Source organism: Urocitellus parryii, chromosome 1, assembly GCF_045843805.1.
Source record: "Urocitellus parryii isolate mUroPar1 chromosome 1, mUroPar1.hap1, whole genome shotgun sequence".
Taxonomy (NCBI): domain Eukaryota; kingdom Metazoa; phylum Chordata; class Mammalia; order Rodentia; family Sciuridae; genus Urocitellus; species Urocitellus parryii.
In genome coordinates, this window is record NC_135531.1 from 192345979 (window position 1) to 192367430 (window position 21452).

At 37.4% G+C, this 21452-nt stretch overlaps 2 protein-coding genes across 3 annotated transcripts in view; one reads left to right on the plus strand and one right to left on the minus strand.

Moving 5' to 3' along the window:
- Positions 1 to 14955, plus strand: part of Ubxn4 (UBX domain protein 4) — a 38478-nt gene extending 23523 nt beyond the window's left edge. For both annotated transcript variants that reach the window (XM_077802443.1, XM_077802444.1), the window contains exons 7-13: positions 1619 to 1673; positions 2370 to 2534; positions 3228 to 3355; positions 6232 to 6334; positions 8263 to 8394; positions 9486 to 9688; positions 11932 to 14955. In XM_077802443.1, the coding sequence (XP_077658569.1) occupies positions 1619 to 1673; positions 2370 to 2534; positions 3228 to 3355; positions 6232 to 6334; positions 8263 to 8394; positions 9486 to 9688; positions 11932 to 12070 (925 nt within the window). In that variant the 3' untranslated portion in view covers positions 12071 to 14955. The remainder of the gene's footprint in view (positions 1 to 1618; positions 1674 to 2369; positions 2535 to 3227; positions 3356 to 6231; positions 6335 to 8262; positions 8395 to 9485; positions 9689 to 11931) is intronic.
- Positions 14956 to 17006: 2051 nt separating this feature from the next.
- Lct (lactase) overlaps positions 17007 to 21452 on the minus strand; it is a 40419-nt gene continuing 35973 nt past the window's right edge. Inside the window, exons 14-17 of the mRNA XM_026389289.2 lie at positions 20605 to 20739; positions 18873 to 19096; positions 17887 to 18117; positions 17007 to 17230 (exon numbers count right to left, since the gene is read on the minus strand). Coding sequence (XP_026245074.2) covers positions 17007 to 17230; positions 17887 to 18117; positions 18873 to 19096; positions 20605 to 20739 — 814 coding nt within the window. The remainder of the gene's footprint in view (positions 17231 to 17886; positions 18118 to 18872; positions 19097 to 20604; positions 20740 to 21452) is intronic.

The window sequence follows — 21452 nt, forward strand, 5'->3', positions numbered from 1 at the left end:
TGAGGGGAAGGGGAAAAATAATACAAGGGGGAAGAAATGAATTACAGTAGAGGGGGTAGAGGGAGGGGAGGGGGGATAGTAGAGGATAGGAAAGGCAGCAGAATACAACAGACATGAGTATGTCAATATGTAAATCAATGGAAGTGTAACTGATGTGATTCTGCAATCTGTATACGGGGTAAAAATGGGAGTTCATAACCCACTTGAATCAAAGTGTGAAATATGATATATCAAGAACTATAATGTTTTGAACAACCAACAATAAAAAAAAACTATTATTTTTTTTTTTAATTGCTCTGTTCTAAAGATGCCATATTTTCTTTTTTGAGCATATTATTAACCTTTTATAATATGCAAATCAGGTCAGGAGAGTCTGACTATTGTTTGACAGTCCTTAAACCCAAAAAAAAAAAAAAAAGTAAGGTATTCTCTGATTTATTTTTTATTTTTGTGGTACTGGGGGGATTGAACCCAGGGCCTTGTGCATGCAAAGCAAGCACTCTAACAAGTGAGTTATATCTCCAGCCCTGTAAGGTATTCTTTAAGATAGACTTTGTAATTCCTCCCAAACCCTCCACTGGGGTACTAGGAATTGAACCCAGCAGCACTTTACAACTGAACTACATCCCCAGCCCTTTTTATTAAGTTACCGAAACTGGCCTCAAACCTAATAATTCTCCTGCTTTAGCCTCCCAAGTATCTGGAATTACAGTTGTGTGCTTCAATGCCTAGCTCAGAATCATTAGGCATTTTTTTGTTTTAGTATTTATTTTTTAGTTGTAGTTGGACACAATACCTTTATTTTATTTATTTATTTTTATGTGGTGCTGAGGATTGAACCCAGGGCCTCACACATGCTATGCAAGCACTCTACTGCTGATCTAAACTGATCATTAGTTTATAATTGATGGACTTATAGCTGAGAATCTATTTGGTATTATTTGTTTTTATAAAAGCTGACCTCAGGGCTAGGATTGTGGCTCAGAGGGAGAGCACTCACCTTGCATGCATAACACACTGGGTTCTATCCTCAGCACCACTTAAAAATTAAAAAAAAAAAAAATAAGGATATTGTGTCCACCTATAACTAAAAAATAAATATTTTTTAAAAGTAAAATAAAAGCTGACCTCATGTTTTTGTTTTTTTTTAACCAGTTTTGTGCCACATTACTTTTCACTCACACAGAAGGAGTAGATCATTTACAAGCTATTGACATATATTTATTGAAAACTTATTTGCGTATTTTAAATTCGGTATCTGAAAAATCAAAAAGGGTGGGGGTACTCTTAATAAGCTTTTTTTTTTTTAATGGAGCTAAGTTTTTGATGAGTTCCCATTGACTGAAGGATTTCTGTAGGGAACAAGCAGGTAAATTCTTGCTATACTTTTAGAAGTCTTCTTTTAGGCTTCTATATTTCCCTAATTGTATTAAGCTAAATATATCTCTTAACTGAGTTTGATATTAATGTGAAGTGTCTTTTTTTTTTTTTTTTGGTGCTGGGGATTGAACCCAGGGCCTTGTGCATGCAAGGCAAGCACTCTACAAACTGAGCTATATCCCCAGTCCCTGTATGATATGTTTTAATGTATCTTTTTTAAAAAAAAAATTTAACACAGACTAACCAAAAAACTTGAAGAGAGGAGAGAAGAGAAGAGGAAAGAGGAAGAACAGGTAAAAATCATGCACTTAGTATTGTCTTCAGTGAGGGAATTTCAGATTATTCTGTTCGATTTGGCAGACATAGGTTGACTTCCTTTATCATGTTGTTCTAATGTTATAAAGAATCGTTTTTGTACTCAGATCATAGTGTATACTTTTGTATGTTCTTTTGTAAATTGCTCAGAATAGATTGAATCATTTTTTTTTTCCTGCAATGAGTCTTTTACACTAATATAAAGGGACTTGAGCTAAAATTATTTGACTCAAGGCCAAAGATCAAATGTTTAGTTCAAATGCATAGACATTCTGCTAAATTTTTTCTTATGTTGTGGCACCCCTAGTTCATTTTTCTCACCATGTACACCTGGTATACACCTTGGAGTGAAGTGAAAACTCCACTTCATATATTATTTCTTTGTTATTTGAATATAAGAAGGTTATTTCCTTCAAGCCAAGTAAATCATCGTCATGTTGTCTCTAGAAACCAAAGACTAATTATACTCTGAACCCAACTACTAGCAAAAATTTATAAATTGATAGACTTTGACCATTAACTATGCTATTAATAATTTCATTTTACATTTTACAAAGTTCTATTTTTAACTAGATCCTCAACCAGCTTTCTCTAAATCTTTTTAAAAAGATGATCTGCATCAGATTAACAAATTATGTTTTGGATTCATAAAACGTACTTTCTCTTTGATTCAGAGAGAGATTAAGAAGGAAATCGAGAGGAGAAAAACTGGAAAAGAAATGTTGGATTACAAAAGAAAACAAGAGGAAGAATTAACAAAAAGAATGTTAGAAGAAAGAAACAGAGAGAAGGCAGAAGATAGGGCCGCTCGAGAGCGAATAAAACAGCAAATTGCATTGGTGAGTCTTAAGTTCATTTTTAATGCTTGACTCCAGGACATCTGTTAAACTATTTTTCTATGCACAGTAGTTTTGGATTAGAACCAGATGGTGCACAAAAACATGATAGATATTAGCAACTCAAAAAGAGTATCAGTCCTGACCTTTACTTTATTGGAAATTACATATTGAATTTAAATAGTTAAGGTTAAAATTAAGAGAGAATTTTTTCAAAGTAATTTTTCTCCATGTTCTGTTTTATCAGTTAAAAGGCAACTTGCAAAAATTCCCTAGAAACAAACTAAGCATTAGTTGCCTAGCTGTCTCTAGTTGAAAGTATTCTTTTTTGGAATATTCAAAGGATTCACTCACATAAAGCTTAGGAAGGGGGTTGCAATAATTGCTTTTATTTTATTTTGTTATGTATTTTTTTTAGTTGTAGTTGGACATAATAACTTTATTTTATTATATTTATGTGGTGCTGACGATCGAACCCAGCACATCACAGGGCGTGCTGGGCGCATGCTCTATGTCTGTCTGTCTAATCACAAGTCTTGTTCCTGACAGTTGGTAAGATTTAAAAATACCAGATCCAGAACAATTGAAGTTCACACATCACTTTAAGGAATTCCACACATATTTGTGTTTGTTCTGTGTAAGTAGATCATCCTGGCAGGGACGGTAATTAGTGTCTAATAATGTTTTAATTAAAAGGACCGTGCAGAGAGAGCTGCTCGTTTTGCAAAGACAAAAGAAGAAGTAGAGGCTGCCAAAACTGCTGCCTTGTTGGCCAAACAGGCAGAAATGGAAGTCAAGAGGGAATCCTATGCACGAGAAAGAAGGTACTTCTTACTGTGTTTCATCCTGAAACATCTGTGCACTTGGGGAATGGTTAATATTTATTTGTATTTTCATGTTGGGTAATTAGCAAGTATTATACTTTTATAATTGGGAAAATTTACTTTTTTTTTTTTTTTAATGTTTTTGGGTACTTAGGATAGAATCCAAGAGCATTCTGCCTCTTAGTTTAATTTTTTAAATTTTATTTTGAGTCAGGGTTATGCTAAGTGGTCCAGGCAGGCCTCAAACTTTGATTCTCCTGCCTGCATAGGTGTGTGTGCCTCTGTACCCAGGAAGAAAAATTAACTTATTTTAAACAATTTTTCAGAAATATCAAAACACTTACTAAAATACATATGTAAGATGTTTATATACTAAAATGTATTAAAACAGCTGGATTTGCTGATACACGCCTGTAATTCTAACTACTTGGAAGACTGAGGCAGGAGGATCACAAATTCAAGGCCAGCCTCAGCAACTAATAAGGCCCTAAGCAGCTTAGAGAGAGACTGTCTTAAAATATCCCTATCAAAATTCCAGCTGGCTTTTTTTTTTTTTTTTTTTAACTTTTATTTTTATGTGGTGCTGAGGATCAAACCCAGGGCCTTGCACGTGCTAGGTAAGTGCTCTACTGCTGAATCACAACCCCAGCCCCTTTGGCAGAACTTTTAATCCCCCAATTTTTATAGAAATGCAAAACAGTCTGAAAAAAGAACAAAGTAGGAAGGACTCAAAACTTCTCAATTTTAAAACTTAATACAAAGCTACAATAACCAAGACATTGTCATACTTTCCTAAGGATTGTCATATGGATCAGTGTAATAGGATAGGACCTTCAGGAATTTGAATTTACAGTCTGTTTGTTTGTTTGTTTGGTACCAGGGACTGAACCACAGGTGCTCAAACACTGAACCATATCCCCAGCTCTTTTTTGTTTTATTGTGAGACAAGGTCTCACTAAATTGTTTAGGGCCTTGCTAAGTTGCTGAGGCTGGCTTTGAACTTGTGATCCCTCCAGCTCAGCCTCCTGAGTTGCTGGGATTGTAGGTATGTGCTGTTGGACCTGGCAAAGTTAAGATAGCCAAACTACTTAGTGGGAAGAATAGTCTTTTCAACAATTGGTGCTTTTGACAAAACTACATAAAAGTATAAATTCTTGGGAGTAATTTTTTGTGATTTCCAAGGAAAGTATAGAAATGTTCTTTTAAGTATGTGTATTTATTCTTCACTAGGAAAATCAATTAAAACCACAATAAGTGGCTGAATGTGTAACTCAGTGGTTACACTTGCCTTGAATGCACAAAGCCCTCCTTCAATTTCCTAGCACTGCACCCCTCTACAAAAACAAAAACAAAACAGTAAAATTCTATACCTCCTACGATGCTAGAACTTATAATAACAAGTGTTGGTGAGGAAGTAGAGAATTTAGAAACTTCCCACATTACAATGGGATTGTACAATGATAAAGTCACTTTGGAAAACAGTATGGCAGTTTTTTGAAATGTTAAGTGTAATGTTAGCTTATTACCTAGTAATCACTCTTTTTTTGTTTTTTCTTTCTTCTGAGATATTGAGGATTGAACTCAGGGCCTCATACAAGCTAGTGAAGTATTCTACCATAGAGCTATATCCCCAACCCTCAGCAGTCATTCTTCAGTATGTATACACAAGAGGATTCAAAATGTTCACACAGAAACCCAAACTAAAATTGAGTTGTTTTTATTTTGAGACGAGATCTTTCTAAGTTGCTGAGGCTAGTCTTAAACTTGTGATCCTACTACCTCAGCCTCTCAAATAGCTGAGATTATAGGCATGTGTCGCAGTACCTAGCTGTTATCAGCATTATTCATAATAGCCAAAATGTGGTGATAACCCAGCTGAAGAATGTGTAAACAAAATATATATTCCATGTGATGGAATAGTATTAAGCAATAAAGAGGAATGATGTATGCATGAATGAGCTTCAGAAACATGATGTTACGTGAAATAAACTAGAAGTCCATATACTATGTGATTCTCTTATAAAAAGCTATATCCCAAAATAGGCAGATTCATAGAAGCAGTAAATTGTTGCCAGGAACTGGGAGAGGAAGGAATGGGGAATGCTTGCTAATGGTTCTGGGTCTCTTGGGGTGATGAAACATTCTTGAATTAATAGTGATGGTTGCACACCTGAATATATTAAAAGCAAGTGAGGGGGCTGGAGATATAGTTCAGCTAGTAAGTAGTGTGCTTGCCTCTCATGCACAAGGCCCCGGGTTTAATCCCCAGCATCACCAAAACCAAACAAAAACAGTGAATTACAATTTCATGAACTGCAACCCTTAGTTTGGCTGGATGGTCAGGGACTGGAAAGGGTCATGATTAGAGAATTGGTGACAAAGACATTTGGAGGAAGAGGTATGTGGATATACCTCTCTGGGCACAAGACATGAAAATATTTGTGTCCCATGTGAATGCTCATCAAAAGGTGACCTCAGCAGAGACAGAGTAGTAATAAATTGAATGGGACACCCCCCCCCCCAAAAGTGAATTATGCACATTAAAATGTTGAATTATGGGCTGGAGTTGCAGCTCAGTGGTAGAGTGCTTGCCTGGCATGTGTGAGGCACTGAGTTCAATCCTTAGCACCACATAAAAATAAAAGTATTGGGAAACAAAATCCAAGCATTGAGGGCTGACTTTCTTAAAAACAAAACAAAAAGAACGTTGAATTATATCTCGATAAAAGTATTATTAAGAATAAATGAAAAACTCTGACTTTGTACAAAGAAATCTTTTATCATTACACATTTCCACTTCGTTTTCCTCTTTTAATGATATTGTTTGAAACTATGTAGAGGTAAAAAATGCTGACTTTAATTTTCTATTTTCATAGTACTGTTGCAAGAATTCAGTTCCGTCTGCCTGATGGTTCTTCCTTTACAAATCAGTTTCCTTCTGATGCTCCTCTTGAAGAAGCAAGGCAATTTGCTGCACAGGTGAATTTATGTCTCAAGTTATAGATGTATATGTTATTAAAATGTAGAAGGATACATTTCAAAGCAGAACTTGAATGTGAATTAATAATGACATGATCTCCAAATAGAAGATCCAGAATATATCTTGAGATATTGTAAAGCTTCTGTCATGTATTAGTGCATATGGGAGCAGCATATCTGCCTATTATGAAAACATGGAATTTGTTGATGTTGTACAGTAGGCTTTGGTAACTTCTCACTGGTGAATGTACTCAAAAGGAGGAGTAAAAAGCAAATGGTTTCCCAGAGTTCTAATGGAGCAAGTTGTCTCATACCCCTCAAAAGAAAGCAGTTTTACTTTGTTCTGTTTTCATTTTCTGCAGTTTGCTTAGAGACTAGCTGTTTTCTCACCATCTGCCTTTTGGCCAAGACAAAAGATCAGTAATTTTTAACAAGAAATATCTTCTTAGCCAGGCATGGTGGTACAGACCTGTACTTCCAGCTACTTGAGACACTGAGGCAGGAGGACCACAAGGCCAGCCCAGGCAACTTTGCAAGACTCTATCTCAAAATATAATAGGACTGGGGGTGTAGCTCAGTGATAGAAAGCCCCCAAGTTCAATCCCCAGTGCCATCAGAATTGAGTATTGGGTTCAGATCTTTCCACCAGATTACTTCTCTCCATTTAGTCTTCTCTCACTTATGGATCCCAAGAGAAGAAAGATTTCTTTAAAGCTCTTTGTCTTCCTAGGCTGGACAATTTTTAAACTATTGTTCAGAATCCTTTTCCAATAAGATTATAGTATAACCAACCCCAAGTAGGTTATTCTATTATTATTTTGTATTGGAGCCTCCCACAAGTATCTTCTGCTTAGAATTTCCAGTATATATAATCTATAGCAAAAAAGAAATTACAAAAAAAAAAAGTCTTTGGAGTTTTCTAGTGAAAGATAAGCTGTTGTCTTAAGGTTTTACAAATATAGGTGATTTAAAATTGTGAAGTTGATTGTGGTGCTCCCAGTGTACCTTGAATCATGTGTATGGTGTAGGTTGATTATGAATCATTTGTGTTTTGAGATAAGGTGGCGGCCAAAATCCCTGAAGTTATATAGGCATACCTTGGAGATAGTGTGAGTTTGGTTCCACACCACTGCAATAAAGTGACTATCAATTACACACATTTTTTATTTCCTAATGTATGTAAAAGCCATGTTTATACAATGATGTAGTCTGTTAAGTATGCACAATAGCATCATGTCTAAAAAACCCAACAAACCTGTTTAAAAATAGCAAATGTTAGAAAATGGTGCTGTTAGACTTGCTCAACAGAGGATTGCTACATTCAATTTGTAAAACAAATTTTACTTTTTTTGTTTTTTAATGGTGCTGGGGATTGAACCTAGAGCATTGTTTATGCCACACAGACACTCTAACACTGAGCCACATCCCCAGCCCAAATAACAAACTTAAAAACCAATGATATCTGGGAAGCACAAAAGAGCAAAGTGCAATAAAGTGAGGTATAAGGAAAATATTGGTATATTCCACATTTTAAATAGGAAGTTCCTATAATCCAATATAAGACATTAATATAAGTTTGCAAAATGATACTGAAAATGCTAATGATGAACTTTGTTTGGCATGATAGTCTCCCCCCCCCCCCAATGCTGGGGATCATAACCTAGTGCTTCATGCATACTAGGCAAGCACTCTGTTGGGATACATCCCCATCCATAATTATAAGTTTTATTCAGTTTATTTATGTAGTTATAGTTTTTAGAACTGTATGCTTGCTATTTATTCATATTTAAGTTATAAATACTTTTTTAGAAATGATAGTTTACATTTAAATGAACTTTCTAATTAAGTCAGTCGTTTTGAATGTACATATGTATCTTTCTTTTAAAAGGCACCTTTGTGAGATTTTAAAACTTACCATTATATTACAGACTGTTGGCAACACTTATGGTAATTTTTCACTAGCAACCATGTTTCCCAGGAGGGAATTTACCAAAGAAGATTATAAAAAGAAATTATTGGATTTGGAACTTGCGCCAAGTGCTTCAGTGGTACTATTGCCAGTATGTATATACTTTTTTTTCTGCTTTATTTTTGGTCGTTTCTTAGAATTAGAAGGGAAAGGCAAATGTGTACTGCAGATAATTAAAATTCCAATTTTCTAAAAATTAGATCAATTTATTGTAATTATCCTATGTTTTACTTATTTGTATTGCTAATGTTCTTGAGGCACTAAATAGTTTTTCAGCTATTTTCCTCACCTGTTTTTATATACAAGAAAGGGTCAGTAGAAGAAAATAAGGAATGTTGAGTTTCTAGTCTACAGATTTTAATGTCTTTTATTTATATCTGACTTTACTGTTTGCATTTTAAAACATTATTTTAACATAAAAATAACATTTTCAAGTTTATTATCCCATTTGATCCTAACAACAGCATTTTAATCTCTGATTAAGAAAAAAGGCTCAAACAGGTTAAATGATGCCAGAGTCCCACCTTCAGTGCCAGAGCTGGGATGAAAGAGCTGGGTCTTTTATGTCCTATGGATTTCCTTGTTCTAAACTAGATGTTCCTACCTAATGTAGGATATCATTGTATAAACTGAGATTTGAAACCTTTCCTTTTTTTTTTTTCCTCCTCAAAAAGACTTATCAAAGTTATTAATTTCACTTATAGAAACTTAATTTTCTTAAAAAGTTGGTTCATGTCACCAATGAGAACCACTTTCTAATTTTTAATATTATAATTACTCTTAAAATGCAAAGATCCAGAGTTCCTATAAATTTATAGAAACAACAAAAGTTGGTAATTTAGAAAACAACAAAAGTTGGTAATTTTTACCTTTTTGCAGTAAACTGAAATCCATAGGGCCTCATTTTCTAGATAAAAAAATGCATCTAAATTGGGAGGCTGAGACAGGAGAATTGTGAGTTCAAAGCCAGCCTTAGCAACTGTGAGGCACTAAGCAACTCAGTGAGACCCTGTCTCTAAATAAAATACAAAATAGGGCTGGGGATGTGCTCAGTGGTTGAGTGCCCCTGAGTCCAATCCCGGGAACCAAAAAAAAAAAAAAAAAAAAGCATCTAAAACCTTGAGTGATATGATTATGCTATAATATAGTCTTACCTAGATTTGTTAATTTTGTAATTTCTAGGCAGGAAGACCATCTACATCCATTGTACATTCTTCCAGTGGAGACATTTGGACATTGTTGGGGACAGTACTTTACCCATTCCTTGCCATCTGGAGATTGATTAGCAATTTCTTATTTAGTAATCCTCCTCCTGCACAGACTTCAGTGAGAGCTACATCACCAGAACCTTCAAATCCTGCATCATCTAGCAAATCAGAAAAAAGGTATCTGTTTTCCCCATTTGTAAAATATGCATGTAATGCCCAGCACTTTTATCAGAATGAAAACTTATGTTAGGGCTACTTTGCCTTCTTTCTGCCATCCTCCTCAGTCTCTGTGGTGGATGGAAGAAACTAGTATTATACCATTGCTCCTGGGAAGTTCACTATCTGGGTTTACTCATTCAGATTTTACTCAATGAATTATCCTTACCCCATAACTATAAAGACAGTTTGTTTTCCAAATGTATAATATCTTTCTTGCTAACCATGTTTGCCCAATTAATGAAACTAAATAGTTTCATTAATTGCTTGTGGCCATCTTGCATAATTTCTTCACTGTGCTTAGATAATTTTAACCCAGGTGGTTCTTTGATGACAGTCTTGTCTGGGTCATTTGAAGAAGGACCTAATTGAGAAAACTAGATATTTCCCTGAAGTGGTGCCTCCATCAGAGCATTATTTTGAACTACTGCCTTAATCTAGAGGACATACTTTTACTGAAGATTACAAAGGTTTGAATGGTAATACAGATAACACAATTTTAGCTTGTCTCTCTGGTTAGATGTTAGATGGTTATATTGAAACAGATCAATGAGAAGTATTTTACTAGAAGGTAAGATTAGGCCCTTTTCTGGTAATTTTATTGTATTTTAAAAAATATTTTTAGTTGTAGATGGACACAATACCTTTATTTATTTATTTTTTATGTGGTGCTTTTATGAGGATCAAACCCAGTGCCTCACACATGCTAGGCAAGCACTCTATCACTGAGCCACAACCCCAGCCCCTTATTTTTATTTTACTTATTTTATTGATTAATTTATTCATTTAGTGGTGCTGGAGACTGAATCCAGAGCCTTGTGCATATGAGGCAAGCACTCTACCAACAGAGCTATATCCCCAGCCCTCTTTTCTGATAATAGTAGCACAGTTTATTATGTACTTAATTCTGTTGAACGTTCTTTTGGGCCTTTAATAGACATTATAAACAAGTCTCTTATCAGTCCCATGTGATAAGTATTGGAAATCCTTGTCCATTTGCTGTCAGTGTGGTATTAGTTGTTGATGGACCTTTATTTTATTTATTTATTTATACGTGGTGCTGAGAATCGAACCCACTGCCTTACACATGCTAAGCAAGCACTCTAACACTGAGCTGCAACCCCAGCCCTGAAACTAGGTGTTTTTAATACTGAATTTTAGAACTCTTACTGAAAAGTGGTTGGGAGCACTTAATAGTGTTATATTGGATAGCTTGCTCTATCAAATAAAGGAAAAATGTCTCAGGTTGGGGCAAAGAATGGGATGAATGTATATTTAAGGGGGTGAAGCTATGTGTTCCACTATTTTTCCTCACCCCACCCCCTTCTCTGTTATAAGTTTTTTTAGCTTAAATTTCATCCCTATTTCTTTGCTTTTCTTCCTTCTCCTTCTTCCTCCCTTCCCTTTTCCTTTCCTTCTTGGGATTGAACTCAGGTATACTTGACCACTGAGACACATCCCCAGCCCAATTTTTTTTTTTTTAAGTTGGACACAATATCTTTATTTATTTTTATGTGGTGCTGAGGGTTTGATCCCAGTGCCTCACATGTTAGGCAAGTGCTCTGCCGTTGAGCCACAACTCCAGCCCCCAGCCCAATTTTTGTATTTTATTCAGAGACAGTCTCCTGAGTTTAGCACCTCAGTAAATTGCTGAGGCTGGCTTTGAACTTTCTATCCTCCTGCCTCTGCCCGCCCCCCCCCCCCCCCCCCCCCGTGATTACAGGGATGCACCACCACACCCAACTCTTTTCTGTATATAAATGACGAAGTCCTGTTTATTCTTAGTTTTAAGTCATTTTAAAAGATTTTGAAAGGATTAAAGATTACAGATTGATCATTTTTGTCATTTAGGCTATGAGTAGAGGTTTGGATAGTCTCTAGGATACTCTAAGTCACATTAATATGTCGGCTTGCGTACATAAAAAAGGAAAGATTAGTTATCAATTGAACATATTTTTTTCTAAAGCTTAGTCATCGAAACATTTGGAAACAGAAAAATGATTTTGCTGGTTTTTAGAGAACTGATAGAGTTAAACTACTAAAGATTAATAAAATCTAGTACTGCTTTGGTAGACATAATTATCTCTGTGGACTTTCCTCACCTTGGAGTTAGAAATAAAATATAATTGCCTGTACTAATGGAAGTTTGGAGAAAACAGTTTGTATTACTGGTATTTTGTTCCCTGTTTCTCTTTTGTAATCAGGGAACCAGTCAGAAAAAGAGTGCTGGAAAAACGAGGGGAAGACTTCAAAAAGGAGGGGAAGATATATAGATTGAGGACTCAAGATGATGGTGAAGATGAAAACAACACTTGGAATGGAAATTCTACTCAGCAGATGTAGTGCAACAAGTACATTATGTACAATAATCATTGTTTCTCTTATGATTTAATTCAACTAAAATTCTACTGGAGAAGTTGGTCTGCTTTTTATGTTTTCTAGCTGATCTACAAATGTGTCTTTATTCTTGATGAGTGGGTGCAGGTGAAAGTTGTTTAACCCAGAAAAGTTAAGATGTAACAAGCTGCTTGCATATGGTAACCAACAACAGGAAGCCTAAAAGATTCCAAAGGTCTGCCACAGCCTCCCTCCATTAGCTTCTTCCTCATTGTTTCATAAAGCCTTTAACCATGTGCTCTCAGATGGCATGTTTTTTTTAGAATACTCTTTCCTCTAAAACACTTAAGCCCACACAAAGTAGCTGGTATGTCACTGAGTATTTGACTCTTAGAGCATTTTAACTAGCCAATCAGATGACAACTTATGTTTAACTTTCTTTTTGCTCAACAGCCGCAAGCTAAATCTTAGTTTTTAATCTTACATAAACATTGAATAAAAGGTCTTTTCCAAAAATCAGAATGATCTTATTTTGCTTTAAGCATCTTTTTGTTGTACAGGGTTCTGATGAAGTCACATTTCTCTCTTCTGTTCCGCCTCCACCCCCAATTCCTGGAAGCTATTTCAGCAAAATAGCTATCTGCCTTCCCTTAAATAGCAAAGGAAGAAATTTTCTGATGCACATCGATGCCATGCTGTCTCTCCTAGTTCACTGAGGCATCACTTGGCTTGCATAAATTTATGATCGGTCTTCTCATCTGTTTTGCTTCTGATGCAAAACAGTTGAGAATTGCTAGTCTACGACTTACTGTTTTTCCTCTCACCTTTATATTGAAGTTTTGTATTCAGTAATAAAGACCTCTCTAGGACCTTAAGTACCTGTGGTGTGGGATGAGAAGTATAGAATAAAGATACACTTTTACTCATTTATTTCTTAATCTGACTTACATGCTACAAAAAATTTTTCTATGTATGTTTGGTAATAGAGACCACTAAACTAATGATGTTTGAAATGGGGAGTAAGCATGATAGTTGCTGTGTTTTCAGATTTGAAAGGTATTGCTCTTTGAGTGAATGTGTAAGAAGACTCTGACTTTTTTTTTTTGTAACGGGAGGAAGGAATTTTCTCAGCAAACTTTTTCACCTATGAAATGACAGTGACTTTTTAAAATGGTAATAGTGTTGGCAAGGAAATGGTGAGATATAGGCTATGCTGTTGGTAGAAGTAGAAACCAATATAATCTGGAAAACTTCAGAAACTAATGATTATTTCATACTCTGATCCAGTAATTTTTTAAAATAATGCTGATAAATGTATACCTTTTTCACACATAAACATACTCATTGTATGTTTATTTGACTTAGAAATTGGAAACCAACTAAATGTCCTCTGTAGAAGTAATTACTTTTTGATGAGAAATGATACACTACTAATTCAATAATTCACTTTAATATTGATTAAACATCTGTTATGTGTTGGGGGAAAAGAAGCAGGATACAGAGCTGTAGTTACAGTATGATCTCAGCTTTGTAAAATAATTTTATATATAGATAGAACTATGTATTAATATATATGTAAAGAAAGAAGAAAACACAGTGTAACATTAATAATGGTAAGAGTGGTTATATGTGATTCCAGTTTTTCTTTTGCACCCTTATGTTTTCGCAGTCTTCTACAATGATCATTACTTCCATAATTTAAAAAGTGAGTTTGAAAATCTCTAGTAGGCATCCCATTTAAAGTTTTGTCATCTTTAAAATGCAGCAGTAGGTGATATTTTTAAAAAACTGTCAAAATGGGTGTGACCCTAGTAACTATTTAGAGATATATTCGCAAAAACATTGAATACCTCAAGTCATTTTGTCTTGAAGAAAATCAAATATAAGTCTTAGAGAAATTACATAAAAGAATGCTTCATAATCTTTGAGTAGGAGAATCCTTCCTCAATTTTATCTTTTAAAAAAATAAAATATCCAATACAGTATATAAGGCTATGAAATGAAATGAAGTCTCTCCCCTGGCATCTTACTACCCCAAGCACTGCTCTTCCCAAGAGGTAACCTCTCTATTAACAGTTTCTTCTGTAATTTTCAGAAAATTTTTATGCATATATGAGCAAATATGTAATCTTTATTTTTAAATAAATGGGATCATATTATATATACTACCCGGCATCTTGCTTTTTTACTTAAAGTCTTGAAGATCTTTTCCTGTCAACACATAGCTACCTCGTTCTTACTAATGGCTGCAATAGCATTCTACTTGATGTAAGCACCCTGGCATTATCTATGCTCTGATGGCGTTCAGTGGGTATTACAAGTGTATTATGCCTGTTTTTCCATTATAAACATTGCTATAATGAACATCTTGAGGGGGTGGTATATTCTTATTGTGAAAATATACCTGTAGAATGTGTTTTGCATAATTTGCTAAAGAGTATTTGTGGTATGGATTAAGAAAGATGCCAAATTGGCTCCTTAGTGGGATGTATGAATTCTACCCCCCACCAACAGTGTATGAGAATGTTGTTTCCCCACACCCCTGCCAACACTGTTACCATACTATTTCATCTTTGTCAACATGATAGATGAAAAATTATGTGCATTTTTATATGCATTGTGTTTATCTCAAGATTGAACGTCTTTAAATGTTATTGGTCATTTTAACTTAAGTTGAGCTGTTCTTTGCCAATTTTGTTTTCATAGTTTTCTTATTGATTTATAAAAAATTCCATGTACATTAAGAAAATTTGCCCTTTTGTAGCATATACTCTAAATATTTTATCTTTGAACAAATATGTGGATGGTAATCTACCACAGTATTGATGTGGTCAAATTTGTTAGTGTTTATGGTATTTGAGTCTTGCTCATAAATACCTTTCCCACTTGAAGTTAATTTTTTTGTGTCCTAGTATTCTGGGTTTTGTTGTTGTTTTTATATTTAAATGTGGTATCCAAGGAAGGGGTACAGTTCCCTTCCAGACCCATGAGCTACCCTGTTGATTCACCACCAGTTAAGTGCTCATCTAACATCCTCCCCTCAACTGGGATGCAACCATTGTCTCATACTCTATTCCCATATGTAGTTGGAACTATGTCTAGGCTTTCAATCAGTGATCTTTTCCATTTGCTCTCTACTACCAAACTATTAGTTGTACTTGGGCACAATACCTTTATTTCACTTATTTATTTTATTTTTTATTTTTTTTAAAGAGAAGTTTTTAATATTTTAGTTTTTGGTGGACATAACATCTTTTATTTTTATGTGGTGCTGAGGATCGAACCCAGGGTCCCACATATGCGAAGCAAGCACTCTACTGCTGAGTCACAATCCCAGCCCCTACCAAACTATCTTAACTAGCTTTATGTTACAATATTCTTTTTCATTCTATATCCTGGCTCTTTTTTTTTTTTTGTGAAACTTTTGTTGTTGATATCCCTCCCCAAAAAATGTCATGTTGAATTGTCAGATTAATGATAGTGAATCTTTCTGCCTAAGAAATGTCTTTAATATCAATTTTGGAACTACTGCATGTGACAATGTACACCTGACTCATACAGTTTGGCTGGTTGGGACTCATGAAATTGGAACATTTTGGTAGGAATTTTCCATAGACATAATTCAGGTGAGGGATGATAACAAGAAACAGAATTTCAGGTATGTCACTTTTTTGTAGTTATACATGGATGCAATACTTTATTTATTTAAATAAAGATTGCTGAGGATCAAACCAGTGCCTTGCATGGACCAGGGAAATGCTTCTACCACTGAGCTACAACCCCAGCCCTCGGGCATATCACTCTTAAAACCAATTAATTATTTTTTTTCCTCGGGTGCTGAGGTTTGAAAAATTATTAGGCAAGAACTCAACCATTGAACTGCAACCCCCACCTTTTTTGTAAATATTTGACAGTGCAGTTATCTCTTAGAACATTCAAGGGGATTGATAATGATAAATACCATATCTTTCTCTGCTCTCAGGTACTTGCCAAAGACGGAAATGGTCATTGACTAGGTCTAATGGCAGAGAATTATGAAATATGTGGTCTAACCATAATGTGGGGGAGGGGAGTATATTTACAAGTAAATTAGAGGAAGGAGGATCTGCCTGGGGAATTCATGGAAGCCATCCAGAGGAGGAAGCTCATTATTTGAGCTGCTTTTGACTTGAGGGTGTTTTCAGAAAAAGGGGGATCCTAGGCAGAAGGAATAGCATTTTCAGACAAGAAATGTGGGATGGTCAGAACTATTTTAGATTGGAGAAGAAGAAGGGAACAGTCTTAACTAAGCCCAGGTCAGATCACCTGGACTTTGAAATCCTAGTTCAGGGCCCTTAGAAGTCATATTGTAGGAGAGCCAGGATGACCTAAAAGGTGACAGTAAGGGAAGTATAATTTAAGCAGACAGCCTTGGTCTTGTTTGGGAAAGTTAGTAGGGTGCTAAATGACTCGAGACTTTATACCTTCTGTTGACCCTTTTTCTAGGTGAAGCAGACATAGGAGATAAAACAGTGCATAGAACAGTTTTTTATTTTCTGAGGAAAATTATAAGGCTCAGAGAACTTGGAGAGGGCGATATGATATCATAGTTATTCTGTACAGTAGGTTTGATTTCTTCTAAAAAGGATTTTTATGGTTTTTACTCATGATTCCATCTTCAAAAACTCAAGGATACAACAGACCAGTATCTGCACTTTTCCACAAGAATCACCTGTGGGCTACTCTAACATTCAGATGAATTTCCAAGACTGTGGCAAGATTCAGGTAATTCCATTTTAATCAGGAACTCAAAGTCCAGTCAAGGTTGAGGTCATCTCTGACAGTATAGAAGGCCTTAATGAAGTCTGGTATGGGCAGAATACAATACCTTATGGAGCTTGGTGCTGGCAAAGACATATCAAGAAAGTAGGCCTGCTTTGCAGAGTGGGGAAGTGGTGACTTGTCAGAATGAAGAGATTTTACTCAATTCCTGTTGGGTTGTTGGTGTTTTTCCTTGCTTGGAGCGTTTGCAGTATTTGTATGACAGAAATGCCAAGCCACAGACTCCAAGAAGCATAAGAGAAAAGAGCACATACAAAGCTGTCTGCGCCTCCATGGTGCTGAGAGTCAGCCCCAGGAACTGGACCTCCTCTCCCTCTGTCACTGGGCTGAAGGTGGGCCCAACATCTAGGAGAGGACAACAGAGGGCAGTATGTGATTCAGTGCATACACAGTTATCCAATCTCTGGGACCATAGAGAGGCTCCAGCTGAGTCTTTGAAGTCCCGGGGCTACATAGTATCCCAAATCTGCACAGCCAGTGTGGGCATGTTGCTGCAGTGAAGATGCCCATCCCTTGAGGTGTATTAAGAACCTCTAAATCTTGGGAGGTTCCTGGGGATTTAACTGGGGCAGTTTACCACTGAGCCACATTCCCAGCCCTTTTTGCGACAACTGAAGCTGCCCCTTGGACTTGTGAGCCTCCTGCCTCAGGTTCCCAAGCCGCTGGGATTATAGGCATATGCCATAGCACCTGGCTGGCCGTTTTTATATTTTAAATATTTCTATTAGTAATTAGGATGTAATCTAAATTGCATTGTGGTATATTTACATGGTAGGTCTTATGTAGTCAACAAACAATGGGCCATTGCAGTGTGCTTTTCACAGTCCTCTTATAACACCAGCCCTACACGTCCCTTGTTTCATGCATTCCAAGGATGTCTGGAGCATTCAAATGAATCTTGGTTGAATGAATGAAGATGGAGAGGTAGAGAGAGAAGGTAATACTCTAGATGAAAACAGGCCCTCCAGCTCACCCTTCATCCCTCCAGAGCCACCTCTCACCTTCTGGCTGATGGAGACAAGGGTGGGGTCCTGCCGCAGGGTCAGGGAAGCCATTGCATCGAACTACCGAGGCATAGAAGCTGGCTGATGCTTTGGGGATCCTTGGCCGAGAAGGGTCAGTGTAGTTCACAAAATGTACACCAAACCTCTCTGCATAGCCCGTGGCCCACTCGAAGTTGTCCATCAAACTCCAAACCGTGTATCCTCGAAGGTCCACCTTATCCTGCACGGCTGTCCAAACAGAGGCCCAGGCATGAACTCTCCTTGTCTCATAAGGCACCTCTCTGCCAGGCTTCCTGTGTCCCAACTTGGAGAGTGAAGGGAGCCCAGGCCCTATCTTTTAAAAGAGCTGCCCCTTACTTTTAATGATTGTTAGCAAATCCTTTGTGGTGAAGCTGCAGTGCCACCAACATCTTTCTATAAAGACTCAGCCCTAAATGGGTGTTGGGCACATAGGTAGACTAAGCTAACTCCACTGAACAATCTTTTGCCCCTCTCTTTTCAGCATAGGAGACTGGTGTGGGTCAGGGCCTTAGAATGTCCGTGTTCTTCCCTACAGGAAACCAACAGCTCCTAGAAGGAAAGGATTTCCTGACCATCTTCTTACCTAGCATGGCTCACTTAGAATTGTTTTCTGCCCCCCCCCCCCATAAGTCCCATCCTACATTGCAACAACCCAGCCTATTTCTCTTGGCCCTGCCTTGGGGATGCCACGTTCAGAACCATCCAGCATAGGATCAAGGGGAACAAATGACTCATGCCAGGAACTTAGGTCTAGTCAGTGTTGAGCATCTGGGTTTTCCCGTTGAATGTAGAGCTAGGAAAGAAGGGATGGGCGGGAGTCCTGCCCCAATAGGAGCAAGAAGCCTTATCTTTGTCTTTACTTTGACATTGGGATATGGCATTAGCCTTCCCCTGCAGATATTGGCCATGTCTCCAACAGTGAAAGATGCACATGAAAGAAGTCGTAAGTAGGTCTGTTTTACCTTTAAGGGCCTCGTCAATATAACTGCGAAGGTAGTAGATCCTTGTGGTGTCATTGAGGTCTGTCTCTTCCCTCTGGGACACTCCGTTCTCTGTTACATAAATTGGAGGATTGTTGTACTCCTCCTTTATCCAGTTAAGGATCCTTCTAAAGCCAAAAGGTGTCATCTTCAGCCAGAAGGAGCCAGATTCTGGCCAAGTAGGGTCGACAATTATGGCAACTCCCCTATGAGTTCAAAAACTAAAGGTTAGGTTTTGTTTTGTGACTCCTCAGAGGCCCTTTACACAAAACAGGATTTATGGGAGGAAAAGCCTTAGGTTTTTCTAAACTTAAGGGTCATGCTAAACCCAGAAGAATCAATCATCCCAAAATCTCTTTCACTCATTCTAATTGCCCCACTCAATATCAATGTATTGTTGACACACCACTTCTGCTCCCCATTCTCTGCACTCCACCTGTGCAGAGAAATGGTCTTGCCCATGCAGCTTAACCCTCCATGGGCTCCCTGTTCACAGATGTCACCTCATACTAATATGAATGGCTCTGCCTGTCTCCCAGCAAAACGGGTTTCCCTGAGTCACCTATGTGTAGTCAATGCCATGGGCACCCTTACTGGGAGTCTTCATTCGTGTGGTGACAGGGACGGACAGGCGTGGGCCTGCTTCTGGTATCTCTCCAGTGATGAACAAGGGAGGGAACTGCTTAAACCAAAAGAGTATCTGCTGGGGGGTAGGAGGGAGACACCATACTGGGGCATCTCTAGACCAACCACTTAAATACTTATACACAAATCTTTCAGGGAAAAAAGTTTAGTTTTATTAGTACCTGAGTTACTCAGCGGAACTAAATGTGGGCTGTTTTGTAAGCTTTAGTTAAGTTTATGGAGGAGACAGTCTCTGGATCGATGAGGCACCAAGAGTACTGACAGCCCCCTCTGAGAGCCTGGCTGGTGATTTCAGGATACAGTGGGGGTAATAGGGGTATAAGGACTTGTTTTTGAATAAAGAACCTAAACAGGTTCAGAAGTACTAATTTGGAAAGATGCTTGTTAAAAAGGAACAAAATAATGTAGAAACTAGTCCTGCTTATTGTAATAGTTATAATTTATATGTCATATACTCCTATATAAGTAATATGTAGAAAAAGATGTAGATGCTCCCCACATGTAACTTTGAAACGTGGTGGCACACACTTGTAATTCCAGTGACACGGGAGGCTGAGGCAGGAGGATCCCAAGTTCAAAGCCAGCCTCAGCAACTAAGTGAAGCAAGGCCCTAAGCAACTTAGTGAGATCTTGTCTCAAAATAAATAAAAAGGGCTGGGATTTATCTCAATGGTACAGTGGGTCTGGGTCCAATCCCCCGTACCAGGGGATCAGGTGATCCCGTTCTTATTTTTGAATGTTTCCTCCATGAACCTGTACTATTTGTGTAGTACACAATAATAGTTTGATATTGCCTTGAAATGGGATTGTGGGGGAGCTCATTGTTATTTTGACTGAAATAATCTAAGAAGTGAGACAAATTTGTCAGGGAAAAAAAAAAAACTTGAAAATGTTTCTGAAAACCAAGCACCTCTGCTTAAGGGAAGCATGTAGGAAAAGCAAGCATTGTATTCCCATCACTGTGTATATGGCGTCAGGAGGCCCTTTTCTGAGACTGTATCGTCTCTTGAGCAAGAGGTGGATTAAGGGGACCTTTCTGTCCTTCCAAAAGACAGACTGACTGACTTACCTGTCTGCATCCAAGGAAGATACGTTAGGAGGATAATCAAGGTTGTAGGCTAGGACGGTGGTATAGTGATTGAACCCAAAAAAGTCATAGGTGCCATTGATCCTCCTCTTCTCACTCTCAGTAAACTCTGGGAGCCTGGGTGGGTGAAATGAGGCATTAAGGGTGAGGGACTTTTAGGAAGAATCACCTTTATGGAAATCCCCTTATGTTATGAGGGGTCGCTCTGGATTCCAGGCACTTGACCATGGCTAGAGGCTGCTGGCAGGTAGGAGTAGCCCTGAGCATCTGAGGCTCCTCCCACCCACAACCTCCCTTCCCTGTGGCACTGTGGAGCCTCTCTTCCTGTTGGCAGAGTGAAAACTCACACTGCACTTTTATAAGCTCCCGCTGCAGGGCCACACACAGTGTATTTTCTTCCAGCATTAACATGCAAATTCTGATATGTACCATCTGTGATAAATTTCAAAATCGAAAACATATCTGAGGTGCATATCTCAAAGACTATTTGTTCATAAAGTTCTCTCTTATAACTTGTATTTCCTTGTTTTTTTAAAGTTCATCTGTTTTTGCTGTTGGTTTGTTCAGGCGTCTTTTCTCTAAAGTCTATCCTTAATTTGTAAGGGAATATTTTTACAAATTGAGTAATAGATGTTTGGGCTTAACATGTACCTGGGACTTTTTCCATGTTTTCTGAATGAGGAGACTTTTCTATGAAACTTGACTACCACACACTTGTGTTTTGTATCTACAGGGTACCCTTTCACCCATATCCCAAATGCACACACAGGCTGACAGGGAGACCCTGGTGCTCTGGTTTAGATATACCAGGTGTTACCCTGCTTAGACCT